The 14,965-nt window shown below is 34.0% G+C and overlaps 1 protein-coding gene across 1 annotated transcript; it reads right to left on the bottom strand.

Annotated features, from left to right (window-relative positions):
- Window positions 1-6,305: 6,305 nt before the first annotated feature.
- pim3 (Pim-3 proto-oncogene, serine/threonine kinase) lies at window positions 6,306-10,856 on the bottom strand. The gene is given in 6 exon segments (NM_001034978.2): window positions 6,306-7,558; window positions 8,099-8,275; window positions 9,462-9,825; window positions 9,909-9,959; window positions 10,053-10,162; window positions 10,405-10,856. Coding segments are annotated over 6 exon segments (963 nt in total). The 5' UTR covers window positions 10,493-10,856; the 3' UTR covers window positions 6,306-7,385.
- Window positions 10,857-14,965: the final 4,109 nt, after the last annotated feature.

Raw genomic sequence — 14,965 nt, 5'->3', positions numbered from 1 at the left:
AAAGCAGGTCATCATATCGATCCAGCTCTTACTATGAAGGAGAAAAGAATCACTTGAATCGATCTTTTCTTAAAAGAGAGATTAATGATTTCTGGAAAATATTATTTGTTTATTAATATTTTAGCTCCACATATCTCCACATATTATAATATATTATTTTTTGAACAGGGGGTTTGACAATTTTCACCTCACATCTGAAGCTAAAATCCTCTATTTTCTTAAAGCACAGACATCTTAAAAGGATATACAGTGCTTAGTTTATTTGAGTACACCCCTGTTTGATAATTAATATTTGTATTTATTTCTCAGTGAATACAGTATTTTGGTGCGTTTAAACAAAACCGATTTATTAAACTCATATATTTATTAAAATAATATTTTAGTCACCAAACATATTTAGAAATTGAAACATAATACAATTAAATTCAAGCAAAACATTGCAAAAAAAATTACAACCTACAAAGTTTCAACTACATTTTTCCATTTTTAGTTTCTCGTGATTTTTCCTCTTTTTAAAGTTTGTATTTAATATTTTCTATAACGTATAACTTTGGCTGTATTCGTTTTTAGATCGTTATTATATGTTATTTTGTTAGACAAGCTCCAGATTTGGCTTCAGTACTGACTAATCTAATGTATATGCACAAATCTAATATTGTAAAGCTTCCTATTAAAAATATGACTTTAAAAGATAGATTTGTGAGGGATGTGCCTATATAAGCTGAGCACTGTATTATTCCGCCAAATATGTACTGATCTTTTACTTGTTTAAAATCCTTGAGTTTCTTTCTTCTGTCAAATACACTAAAAGAAAAAGAAAAACCTGTAATTATTGACTTCCTTGGTATTTGTTTTGTCAATGTTTGCAGATTTCCAGCTTCCTTCAAATAACAAAAGAAAGAAACTCATAAAGGTTTGAAACAAGTGAAGGATAAATAAATATCATAAGTACATTTCTGTGTCAACTTTACCTTAATACACATTTAGATTGTGGTTATTTGACTCTTTGACCATATTGTGGTTTTTAACCATGTTTTTTTTTTTCTTTTTTCTTTTGGTATTGTTATATTTAAATGTGAATGTGCTAAAGTTTAGCATCTAAACTGGCCATTTCCAGACATACTGATTTATCAGTATGTTTGGTTCTGTGTATGCTGAATTGTAGATATTTTCAGTTGTCGAAAAAACAATTTGCGAACAGCTGATTTACATTTATATTTTTCACTGTAAAGTACAAAAAGTTAAGGTAACTCAAACCTTTTGAGGAAACCGATTGCAGCAAACCATTTAGTTCACAAACTAAACCAAATGAGCACTGTGAACTTAATCCGTTTGAGTAAACAAAGCAATTTGAGCACACACTGTAAACCCTAATATTGTCTTTACTAAAACAGTTAAGTAAAGTTGACTAAACATAACTTAAAATTTTGCACTTAAAAATATGAGTTAATTTAACTTATGTATAATTGTATAAACTTAAGATTTCAAGTGTAGTGAGCTCAAAATCATAATTAATCCCTTTAAAAACAAAACAAAAAACAGGTCATTTCACAAATGTAGTCCTGACTGTAAAATTCTAATATGTGCAACCTTTTAAGTGCAAGGTATTTTTTTAAATCAGAAAACAATTGGCTTCAGGTATAATTATTCATCATAATGTCAATAAATGGCTACTTATTTTTTGTTTAAAATTTATGTAAATATTTTTTCGTAGTATATTACACACATGCACACACATGCATGTAGTTAAAGTCAGAGTTATTAGCCCCGCTTTGAATTTTATTTTCTTACTTAAATATTTCCCAAAATGATGTTGAACAGATTCAATAAATGTTCACAGTATGTCTGAGAATTATTTTTTTTTCTGGAGAAAGTTTTATTTGTTTTATTTCGGCTAGAATAAAAGCAGTTTTTAATTTTTAAAATCCATTTTAAGGACAAAATTATTTGCCCCTTCAAGCTATATTTTTTCAATAGTGTACAGAACAAACTATCGTTATACAATAACTTGCCTAATTACCCTAACCTGCCTAGCTAACCTAATTACCCTAGTGAAGCCTTTAAATGTCACTTTAAGCTGTGTAGAAGTGTCTTGAAGAATATCTAGTCTTATATCATTTACTGTCATCATGGCAAAGAGAAAATAATCAGTTATTAGAGATGAGTTGTTAAAACTATCATGTGTAGAAACGTGTTACAAATCTTTTCTACGTTAAACAGAAATTGGGGAAAAAATAAACGGGGGCGAATAATTCTGACTTCAACTATATATATATATATATATATATATATATATATATATATATATATATATACATATATATATATATATATATATATATATATATATATATATATATATATATATTGCTGGTTTTGTAGGCTATAATTAAATTGTTCAGTTCACCAAATTTAGTACTTAGTTTGGTAAACTGAATAATTTAAGTATAGTCTACAAAACTGGCAAGTTAAATAAACTTAAATATGCAAGTTTTGGGAGACTCCATTACTCAATTAAATTGAGGCAACGAGTTTACTCAATTAATTTAGTTGTGTCAACTTATTAGGGTTTTCAGTGCAGTATAACCCAATAAATGAAGAGAACTCAAACAAACTGAGTGCTGTAAAACCCAATAAATTAAGGCAACTCAAACTATTCGAGGAAACTGATTGCTACAAACCATTTGAGTTCCAAAAAACTAATCCTAATGAGAACTGTGAACTTACTTTATTTAAGCTGAAGTAATGAGGTATTTAATTAACTCATTACCTTTAACACTTTAACAAGAGTTTAAAACTCTTTTCAAATGAGTAGGATTAACCTTCAGTTAATTTTGAGTTAACTACACTCATTTCATTTGATAAATTTGACTGTGAGGTTTTGCAGTGTATTAAAGTGTATATTGTTTCTCTTTCCAGATGACATGCTTGTAACTCCAGTTTTATCAGAATTAACCAGTATTAAAAGTCTTAAAATTAAAAAAAAAATCCAGGAGAAACCAAACATATTTTTATGCAATAAATAAAAAATGAAATTCATTAGTTCCCTTTGCCTCAGTGCTTTTCTTTATCAGGGGTCGCCACAGCGGAATGAACCGCCAACTTATCCAGCATGTGTTTTACACAATGGATGCTTTTTCAGCTGCAACCCAGTACTGGGAAACACCCATACACTCTCACATGCACACACATACGCTACAAGCCAGTTTAGTTTATTCAATTCACCTGTACCGCATGTCTTTAGACTGTGGGGGAAACTGGAACAAACCCACAAGAACACCGGGACAAACTCCACCAGCAACCTTCTTGATGTGAAGCAACAGTGCTAACCACTGAGCCACAGATTTGCCCCAAAATTAAACATATATCGGTAAAACTGACCTATTTACATTATTGTACCAAAAATATTAAGAACCGGAATCTAATATGAAAAAGAGATATAAAAATGTATAAAGTCAGGTATATTGATAAACAAATGTTTCAATAATTGAATTTGTATTTTATATTTTCAACATTTGTTTTTCAGATGTTTCAGATGCTGGAAGGGCATCCGCTGCGTAAAAACTTGCTGGATAAGTTGGCGGTTCATTCCACTGTGGCGACCCCGGATTAATAAAGGAACTTAGCCGACAAGAAAATTAATGAATGAATGAATAATTTTCAGATGTACTTCTTCAAAACAAAACTATTTTAATGGAAATGTTTACAATTTAATAAAGCATTATATAATAATTAAAGCAAGTCCTTAAAATTTACAATTGTAAATTAACAAGTAATATCCAATTACAATTAATATCCAGTTTTTTCAAAAAGTAGGAAACAAGATTATTTCATTTGTATTGTATATTATCAATTTTTTTTGTTGTTTTAAAGACGTTATTATTTAAAACAAAACTATTTTTAAATTACTACTGAAATTGTTTACAATTTAATGAACCATACAAGTCCTTAAAATGAAGATATCAAAAGAATGTCTGTGAAAAATTGAATGAATATTAAGATAAATACCAAGAAACTATATGCATTATTATTTTGCCATTCGTCACTATTTGTGTAGATTTTTTTGTTTGATTCAGAATGACCCATGTTCTGTAATGGGCATTACGTGCCAAATGATTTGACACCTAGTAACTGTAGGTACAACTAAACGATCTCAGGTGATCTCATGCGTTACATAACAATGAATCAATACAATCTTATTCAGCCTTTTGGCAATAATACTTTAATGTGAGTGTGTCATCATTTGTATTGACTAATGCGAGTATAATTAACTAGTCATCAGGATATTTCGCGGGACTGAGTCACATACACAAACTGTAGCGACTTCCTCAACCACGAACAAAATCAAATTACGGGAATAAAGGCACTGACTCGTCTTTGACCCCCACCCCCAACCCTTTCCCCTCCTCCTCCCCCAAAAAAACAGTAGGGGGCAACATCCTCACATTTTAGATAACCCAGTTTTCTTTTCTGTGATGGAAAACATTCATTAATGCTTTAAAATAAGTCTATTCTGCTCACCAAATCTGGATTTATGTGATTTTTAAAAATTGTATTAATTATTTGAAATAAAAACTAAAGAAAATGTGATATTTAAAATTCTGAGTGAGCATATTTCAACACGTATTACTGATACAAAGTTTTCAGCATCATTACTTAAATCGCATGATTATTTAATAGTGATACTAATATTTAATTATAAATTACTGCTCTAAAAAATCTGATTATTAAAACAAATTGTATCAATTAATTAAAATAAAAACTGAAGAAAAATGTATATTTAAAATGTTTTTTGTGAGTATATTTTAACATGTATTGCTAATTCAAAGCGGAGTCTTAAATCGTGACTCTTTAATAGTGATTCTAATATTTAGTTATAAATTAATGCTCAGAAAATAATCTTGATTATTATTCGTGTTGGGGGAAAATGTGTATAAACTATGATACATTTCAACAGTGCCAATAAAAAAATTCTACTAACCAAAATGTTGTACTCAGTCCTAATAAGTAACAGCATTATTGTTTCCGTAAAAAAAAAAAAAAAAAAAAAAAAAAGTTTTATCGACACTTAAGACTTTTTTTTTTTTTTTTAAAGATGTGAAAATTCCACCGGATTGCAGGAATAAATAACAATTAAATAGATTACACCTTCATTAAAAATGTTTAAATTGAAATATTTTGTGTTGTTGAAAAATAGACTTTTTAGATAAAGATATATATATATATATATATATATATATATATATATATATATATATATATGTATATATATGTGTATATATATATATATATATATATGTGTGTATATATGTATATATATATATATATATATATATATATATGTATATATATATATATATATGTATATATATATATATATATATGCATGTATGTGTGTATGTATATATATATATATATATATATATATATATATATATATATATATATATATATATATATATATATATATATATATATGTATGCATGTATGCATGTATGTATGTGTATGTATATATATATATATATATATATATATATATATATATATATATATATATATATATATATATATATATATGAGCAATTCCAGCGTTATGGATGTGACATTTGCAGTAAAATCTCAACACATAAATTGACAGAGAAAGTATATGTTAACATTATATTGAAAAATGTAATTATATTTTCTAGAGCAACTAGCCACAGAGTTATGGGAGCAGAAAAATATCAATCTGTAAACGTGTTTTGTACTTTAAATGAGAAAAATAAGCATGCGTTATGGATGTGACAAAAAAAGTCTGCGAGTTTACAGTATACAACACACTTTGTAGAAATTCTGTGAATTAAACTGCACAACCCAAAAGAAATAATGCTAATCAAAAGGATTAGAGTCGGCTCTCTATAAAACAAAATTGCTTGGTTTTATTTTATTTAATATTTTCACATTTCTGAGGAAAAAGTGTCGTTATGGATGTGACATCTCTCTGTTATGGATGTGACGCATGTAAAATTACCATTTGTGTGACTTTGGTAAATCAAATAGAATAGTTTGAAAACATTGACAGATGCATTTTTGAGTATTTTTAAAGTACTGTAAAATACTTGCTTACACAAAAAACCCAGAAATGGTTTCCGTATTTTGGTAAAAACGAATTTTTTTTTCATGGCAAGGTTGACATTTGCACGGAATTGCTCATATATATATATATATATATATATATATATATATATATATATAAATAAAGCTTATTGTAATACAATTATTAAATACATTTTAAATGGATTTATATATAGACACCACACAAACATTACATATGAAAGGAATTTATTGTGTCCAATATAAAAAAATAAATGTTTCACCAGTTCAAAAAAAAAAAAAAAAGAAAGAATTCCACACTGTCACAGTGGAAGGACTAAAACACATTTTACTTCCACTTCACATGGAGCGAAAACTGATTCTAAATTTTACACTACATCAGAAAATGGCATCACTAAACATCTCAATCTTATATTTGTATCAGTATTAGATAGCTTTAGCATGTCTATGACCCTTTAGGTTAAACTAAAGAAAAGCCCAGGGGACTCTTTACATTTTCAATTGACTTTTTTGCAGATGGTATAAAATGAATAAATAAATAAATAGCCACTGAATGTGGAATGTTTGTATTGCATGAATAAATAATATACATGGAAGAAAAAAAAATGTACATAAATACAATGCAAATACTTGAATTTAAAAAATAAAAAATGTCAAAAAAAAAAAAAAGAGGGGAAGGAAAGTGAGTCCATGAATATTGCATTGATTGTGCACATCACTCAAGTCTCTGCCAAGCAAAGTCTAAAAAGTGACATCAACAGAGATAAAATAGTGGAAGACATTCAGAAAAATGAACAACAACAGAAGGGGGAAATTGTCCAAATAGTGAATATGAATGGTAGAGCAGCAGAGAGATACTGTTAAGAGTAGTAAGTGTGTACTTCAAGTATTCGACCACTAGAGGGCAAGGGAGACCCACCACAAAACTACATACAGTCTTTGAAGCTTCCCAGGAGTCCAGGGGAGTTCCCCTAAAATCCATGAAAATCCACCTGGTGTCTGTCGTGACTTGAATCCCATAAAAGCAGCTTTTCAAAAAAGGCACCGAAAACTAAAAGGATAGTCTAAAAAAAATTATGTCCAAGCTCTATAAGAGCAACCAGTAAAATCAAAGGATCACCAGCATCACTGCCCACGCAATCCCTACGGGTAACAACTCACCCTTAGCAAGAAACACAACCAAAAATAAAAAAGAAGACAATTATGCAACATAAATCGAAGTCCTGATAACCAACAGATTGGAAACAAAAGCAAAAAGCTCAAAGAGTCACTCTGCATATCCCCGCATCCGTCAAAGGCTCTCATTTCCTGCTTCTGTACTGATGGTGTGGAGTGTGATGTTGACGCTTTCTGCTGTTTTCGGGTTTTCTTCCGTCCGCATCCACTGATGCTCAAAAATCTGCTCCAACGTGGGCCGGTCTGAAGGTCTCAAGCAGAGGCACCATTTGATGAGCTGCTGACACACTGAAGGACAGAAAAAAAAGGCTATGTTCAGCATTCTCATCCTCAAAAGACTTGAAAAATCTGAAAATGATGTTGTCATTTACCCTTCACTTTTCCTAACTGGTTTGACTTTGTGTTGAAAACTAAAGAAATGATTTTGAAGAAGGCTAGAAACCTGCAACCATTGACCTCCATAGTATTTGCTTTTCCTACTATGGAAGTCGATGGCTACAGGTCGAGCTTTCTTCAAAATATCTTTAGTTTTCAACACAAACTCATAGTGGTCTAGATCAGGGGTGTCCAAAACTCAGTCCTGGAGGGCCGATGTCCTGCATAGTTTAACTTCCTTCAACACACCTGCCTGGAAGTTTTAGTATACCTAAAAAGAGCTTGATTAGCTGCTTCAGGTGTGTTTAATTGGGGTTGGAACTAAAATATGCAGGACACCGGCCCTCCAGGACCGAGTTTGGGCACTCCTGGTCTAGAATCACTTGAGGGCAAGTAAGCTGTCCTTTTTGGGTCAACTGTCTCTTTAAAAATTAAACATGTGACCAATCTCACCTGGTGAGACTCTCCTTCTGAAAAAGAGCCGTCCTCTCAGAATCTCCTCATCGTGTTCGAACGGGATGTCTCCGCACACCATGTCGTACAGCAGGACACCCAGGGACCAAACAGTTGCTGAGCGCCCGTGGTACCTGTGGTAACGAATCCACTCAGGAGGACTGTACACTCGCGTGCCTGCAAAATAAAAACATTTGGTTTACAATTCAACTCTTGAGAGGATTGACCTTCACTTTTTTTCTCTTTGTTTTGTTGACTGAATGGAGATTTTCTATTTTTGCCATGACACAACACTCTTTTCATAATCGCAGTCCTTTTCTCTCTTTTTTTGGCACAAAAAGTGCCGATTTTGATTACACTGCAGCACTGTATAATGAGCCACTCTAGTCAGCTGACTCAAACAAGGGGGGCGCCAGCAGTCTGGCTCTCCCTCCTCCAGCCAGTCTCACTGCGAGCCTGGAGAACAACCCATTCCCGAAAAATACAAGCAAGCTGAAACAGGACGGTGATCTAAAAGGGAGACTTTCAGGTACAAACAGTCACAAGCTACAGCAACTCCACATGCTTCCAGCATGAGTCACTTCCCCCAACAAAAGCCCCTTCAACTAGGGGTGGTGTGACAGGCCCCCAAAGGCCAGGAGTCGCTTGGATACCAAACAAAAACAGGGATCCGTGATGGGATCACGTGGTTCAGCAACTCAGGTTTCACAACAAACAGATGCTACGCAGTAACAGCTGATCCTTTCCACTGACTTCTCTCTCAGATTGGAAGGCTAGAGTTACATTAAAGGAGTTTTAAAACGCAAGAATAAACTAATAGGCCATTAAATAACAGCATGTGTGAAAATATTACGCTTTTAAAGCAACCACTGAGGACTTTAAAAAAAAAAACAAACACACAACCTAATTCCTATATATTTATATATACACACTTTCCTGAAAACTGTGCAATGTCTGAAGTGTCAACTAAAAAAATGTTATAAATAGTTCTCTCCACAAATATCTTCCCACTCGAGGATTAGAGCTATTTATAATGCTAAATTCGAAAACTATATTACGATTTACCATTTATCACAGATTTATACACGCGCATAAGCAAATCTCTCTAAAGTTTCCAGTCGAATAATAATAAATTGTTTATCTTGACAGGTTTAAGTTTTTTTTCCCCGAAGGTATCTTCTTCGTAACAGATTAAACCACCGATGCTGTTTTTAATGTTTGATGCACTTAAAAATCAAAATTGTAAGTAAAATTACTTAAACCATGAATTGACAGTTTTTCCAAAACATTAAGCTCAGCGCGGCAGGTGCACACGCAACGTTAAGCCGTAGCAAAGCAGGATGGGTAAAAGTGAAGGACGCACCATCAAAGTCTGTGTACACGGTGTCCTTCAGGATGGCCCCGGAGCCGAAGTCAATGAGCTTCAGGTCCCCCGTGCGTAAATCCACCAGGAGGTTTTCGTCTTTGATATCTCGGTGAACCACCCCGCAGCTGTAGCAGTGGCGAACCGCCTCCAAAACCTGTCTGAAGAAGCCCCGGGCGGTGTCTTCATCCAGCGCGCCTTTCTCCGTGATGTAGTCGAATAAATCCTTCACCATCTCCGGCCGCTCCATTATAATCAACCATCCGTCGGGTCTCTCATACCAATCTATGAGTTTAATGACCCCCTGAAACGTGCTTCCCACTTTCTTCAACAAAACAATCTCGAGTGGAATCAGCGACCCGTTCTGGAATACAAATAAAACCGCACTGGTTAGAAATAAATCGTTTATACTGTTAATATTAATAAAGAGTATGATAGTTTACTTACAATAGTACCCCATTCGGTCACTCTCTCCTTGGCGACGTGTTTTATTGCAACCTACAGACAAAAAGAGAAAAACGCGCATATGAATATGTGATCGTGGCGCCAAACGCGGCCATGTGCTGCCACCAAAACAAAGCGAGCGCTTACCGGCAACGCGTCTGAGATACGAGTACCGGCGTACACTGTACCAAACCCACCGCTTCCCAGCACCGAACCCACATGGTAAACCTTCTCAAATGGCTCCCTTTCGGTCTTGGCTGTGGAATGAAGAAGGGGAATAAACAGTGTTAATGTAATAACGTGACATAAATCCGAGTGTGTATAACGCGCGGTTGGCAACAAAATGGCTCCACGCTCAGGTCACAGACAGGCGCGTGCCGATTAAAGAGGCTAAATTTGTCGCTTATAGAATATTAGTAGTAAACATTGAATTTAAAATAAGATGTTATGTGAGAAAAGGCAAATAACTAGCGCGATGAATCTAAAAAACGATATCTACCTGCTTGGAGTTGAATTTTCACCGGTAAGTGGTCGATGTTGGTCGTGTTACAAATATGGGAAAAGGATCCAAACTTGGAGAGTAACATCTTCTGTTGTCTTCTCCAAAAAAAATCCGAGTCCTTAAAGATGCGTAACTGCTTCGCACCGGAAAACACCGGCACCCCGTCCTTCAACGAGAAGACAGAATTCCCTTCAAAAAATGTATTCAGGAGTGGGACTCCGTCCGAAAATCCCACGGATGATCGCAAACGGATTCCGAATCCTCGTTTACAAAGGTGTCAAACTCCAGTAATTATTCACAAATGTCCCCGCGCACCCATAGTGAGAGAGAACTGCACACGTTTGCGCTTTTGAGCCCGGTCGGTGCGCTCGGTTCATGTGTCTGTGTGTGAGAGAGCGCGGAGACCGTATTAACTCTTAATTCTCGTGTTTGGGCGCTGGAAGCTTTGCACAAATCCCTCCGCGACGGAAAGCCTCACTACAATCAAATCACAAACAAATGCATTTATTAAAAATAAATTAATGGTTATATGAGAAATAAAACACAGATGGGTAAAATATGGGAAGATACCGTAAATGTATCAGCAACGGTCAGCAATGATAAATAGTGCGTTTGGAGAATAGTGCGAGACGCCCATGGATATCTCGTCTGAGAGCTTTGCACTTTGGCTATATAACAAGACCAACCACGTTGCACAGTTTATATAATTGTACGGTGACTAATTAGAGTAATATTGCCGGGTTGGGCTTGTATAATTGTAATAAGGATAACAATAACACTTTATTTAATAACTAAGCATAATTGAATTTATATTTTAAAAAAAATATTATAACAAATATTTGAAATATTACACGTTTCCTGTGTAAAGCCTTTTTGAATCATTTTATAATTTAAATGAATAATTATTGTAAAGGTATTTTATTTTAATTGAACTGCTTTTGTTATTTTAGTGTAATTATATTTATTATTTATTTTATTATTGTACTTTCCCATATTATGCCATTGGTGTAAAATGTTTAGTGTAATATTAATGTATAGTTATTAATGCATTCTCTATATAATAATAAAACATTATAAAGATTTATTTCTTATGTAATGATAAATATCTAATATTTAATATTATTTCATTAAGTGAAATATAATAGATACATCACACATACATACACACACACACACACACACACACACACACACACACACACACATATATATATATATATATATATATATATATATATATATATATATATATATATATATATATATATATACATACACACACACACACACACACATACACAACAGTTCTGTCTGGTTCTCAAATCTGATTGGCTGAAAGCCGTGCGATATTCTGCAATATCAGAACTCCTACAGCCTCTTTACAGTTTGTGTATTACTCCACACACATACAGCCAGCAAAAAGCATACACTACAGATCTAAAGTTTAAAAGATGCTTTTAACTGTTTTAACAGCTGTTTAACTGTCAGCCCATGATTTGAATCCAAAGGCGGAAGAAAGTAGTTCCTCATACAAAAGGGGTTTTGAGACTCTCCATGTTTGATTTTTTTTTTTATATACACAATTATGCCGTCAAACTGTTGTATAAACGCAATAACACAATCATAGCAGTGCGATATGGCTGTATATCGCCATTGGTGGGTACACGTACGCCTCCCACCAGTGCCGATATACAGCCATATCGCACTGCTACGAGTGTGATATTGCTCATATATATATATATATATATATATATATATATATATATATATATATATATATATATATATATATATATATATATATATATATATATATATATATTTATAAAAATTCTTATGTTATGATAAATATCTAATATTTAATATTATTTATTAATTAAGTGAAATATAATATATACATATATATATGATATATATATAACATATAACATATATATATATATATATATATATATATATATATATATATATATATATATATATATATATATATATATATATCTTACATACATATATACATACATACATACATACATACATACATACAGATAAATAAAATGTAATGAAATGTAAAATGTAATGAGCCATGACTTACATCTAGACAGTAAATGTGCAACATCCATTCTTATTACATGTCATTCTTCTATCTTCCCAGAAAAAAAGTCATCCTTACTTTGATCTCATGCCAGATTCATTAGGTCATACCTCAGAAAGGACATCAAGGCTTTGAGGAGCTTTTATGAGACACACTGGAACAATCAGTAGGGAAATCCTTCAAGCTTTTTAGCAGTTACCTGATGTAAGGCCAAAGCACATGTCTCCAGATGAAGCAAAAAGCTTCTTCTTACCCCCAAAGTGTGCTTTATTCAGCACAATCTATTTTATGTATTATCAGAAAAGTGGCTGATTTGTACGAATTTATCCAATTTAATTTTTTTATGAAAACATACAATCTCTAAAAGAAGTCATGTCCCCAAACCACACCTTCCATAATTGGGGTGAGCAGGTCATACTAAAATGTATCAGTGAAATCATACAAATTCATCCAAATTAGTAAAAAAATAAATATAAAATGTCCGAATTGCCATAATATATGTTGATATTTGCTGAGTAAAAGAAATCATTCGAGTACTTACTAATTTTCTCTTTTTTTGCAAGATGTTATTTAAATTTAATTTAGGCGACTGTAAACCAAGAGCAAAATCATTGATCTCATACCAATCAGATAAAATTCCATTTAAAAGGGGTGGTCCACAACCAAATCCTATTTTAAACTTCAGTTCATGTGTAATCTAGCTGTGTGAACATAAACAACATCTCTGAATGTAATACACTCAAAGTTTAATGCAAAGGGAGACATTGGCTTTTACAAATTTAGCTTAGCAAAGCCTACAGCCAACGAAGTTTAAAGACTACAAAAAGATACATCCAGGTTAGTGAGAACACAAACACTTCAGGTTTTGTGCGTTCACCACGCGTTTATACCAAGTGTGCCGCAAGCCTGCGTTTGAGTGAAGGTCTCGGCCGTTAGATCGCCCCCTGGGGGCTGGCTGCAGTACAAGTCATAAAGCCCGCCTCCTCCGTGTTAATGAAGGAGACTTGAGCCCAAATATAAAAAATTATTACACTTGCAATAAAATGTCCCGAAAGATGGTTCTGGTCGATTAAGGCATTGGTTATTGTGCTGAAATAGGTGCAGATCTTCATTTTTGTAAACAGTTTGTTTTTAGCAGTAATTTAATGCTGGGCGTGTCATCGTGATTGACAGCTGTGATTGACAGTTTCTCAAAGCAGCGCGTCTGAGCTTCGGCAGGAGACTGAAGTGTTATTATTCGATTTCTGTGTTATTTTACCATGACAAAATGAGTTCAGCAGTAAACTACAGTTTCTGACATACATGATCCTGGTGGAACACTGTTTATTCGCTAAGGTCAGGGTTTTTTCGGGCTTATTAGTTTGCTGATACACGCCTAGCCACCCAGATGGCAAAATACACTCGGACCAGTTCGGCTAGATTCTCGCCTGCCGGAGACTTACCCCTCAGAGTTCAGACTGACTACCTCAGCTGGACCTTCTCCGGATGCCTGGACTCACTGCCCAATTCCAGCCCGAGTCAATCGAGCCAGATGCGGCGGCCGAGCGAGCCGCCGCTGCCGCATGCGAGGCGGAATCAGCCCGCGACGCCGCGAGTAGGTTATGCGCTGCAGCCCGGAGCTGGCGTGATTAAATATATATAACCCTCATATTTGTTAACGTTATTACATCCATCTGTGTTGATATGACAGCAAACGCATGCTGAGAAGTTTGGGGGGCGTGGTTGATTTTACATAAAGCGTTTGGTTGGAAGCTCGACTCCGCTCATTTTCGCGGCTCCTCCTCTGGCTCCATCAGACAGTCCTTCTGCGCATGTCAAGGCTCCAATTTCAGCAGTCTTTTGCGACAGTTTGTGCCCGTCAAGCAGGCGTTTTGCCCTCAAGGCGTTCAATGGGAAAAGGGGCTGTCACGTCGTCCATATTTTTTACAGTCATTGGTTTATACCCTGCGCAGCAAAGAGGCATCGCCTGAAGTGCTGTAAAGTTATAGCAGAGAAAGCTAAAATGGTGTGCAAATGCTGCTATTTCCAAAGAGCTTGTTCTGTTTCTATATTTGGGCTTCCAAAGGACACAACGCAAAGAGAGAAGTGCTTACAATTTAATTTTAATTATGTCCTAGAGAATTATATAAAAGATATAGCTAGCATTTGACATTGGACAGCTTCCAGAATCTCTCCCAGTTCAGTGTTGGATTCGTTAAAAACTCCTCAAAGAAGAAGCAGCTCCAACAAGAATAGACGAAGCTGTGGATTGTGAGCCACAACCTGTAAGTATTTGTATTTGTTAAAATGGATCAATTACATGCGCAGTTTCTAGTGTTAACGACATGTTGTAGCAAGGATGTAAACATGAATGTAAACAATGGGAAATGTTGTTTGAAACCCTTAGCAATTTAGCTGCAAATTCATCTTTATCCATCAAATTGCTGTAAACACCCACGATCTTCACCAGCGCTGCAGTGTCTC

This window comes from Danio rerio, chromosome 25 (assembly GCF_049306965.1).
Source record: "Danio rerio strain Tuebingen ecotype United States chromosome 25, GRCz12tu, whole genome shotgun sequence".
NCBI lineage: Eukaryota > Metazoa > Chordata > Actinopteri > Cypriniformes > Danionidae > Danio > Danio rerio.
The sequence above is the reverse complement of the archived record's forward strand: the minus strand, read 5'-3'. Positions and strand labels throughout refer to the sequence as shown.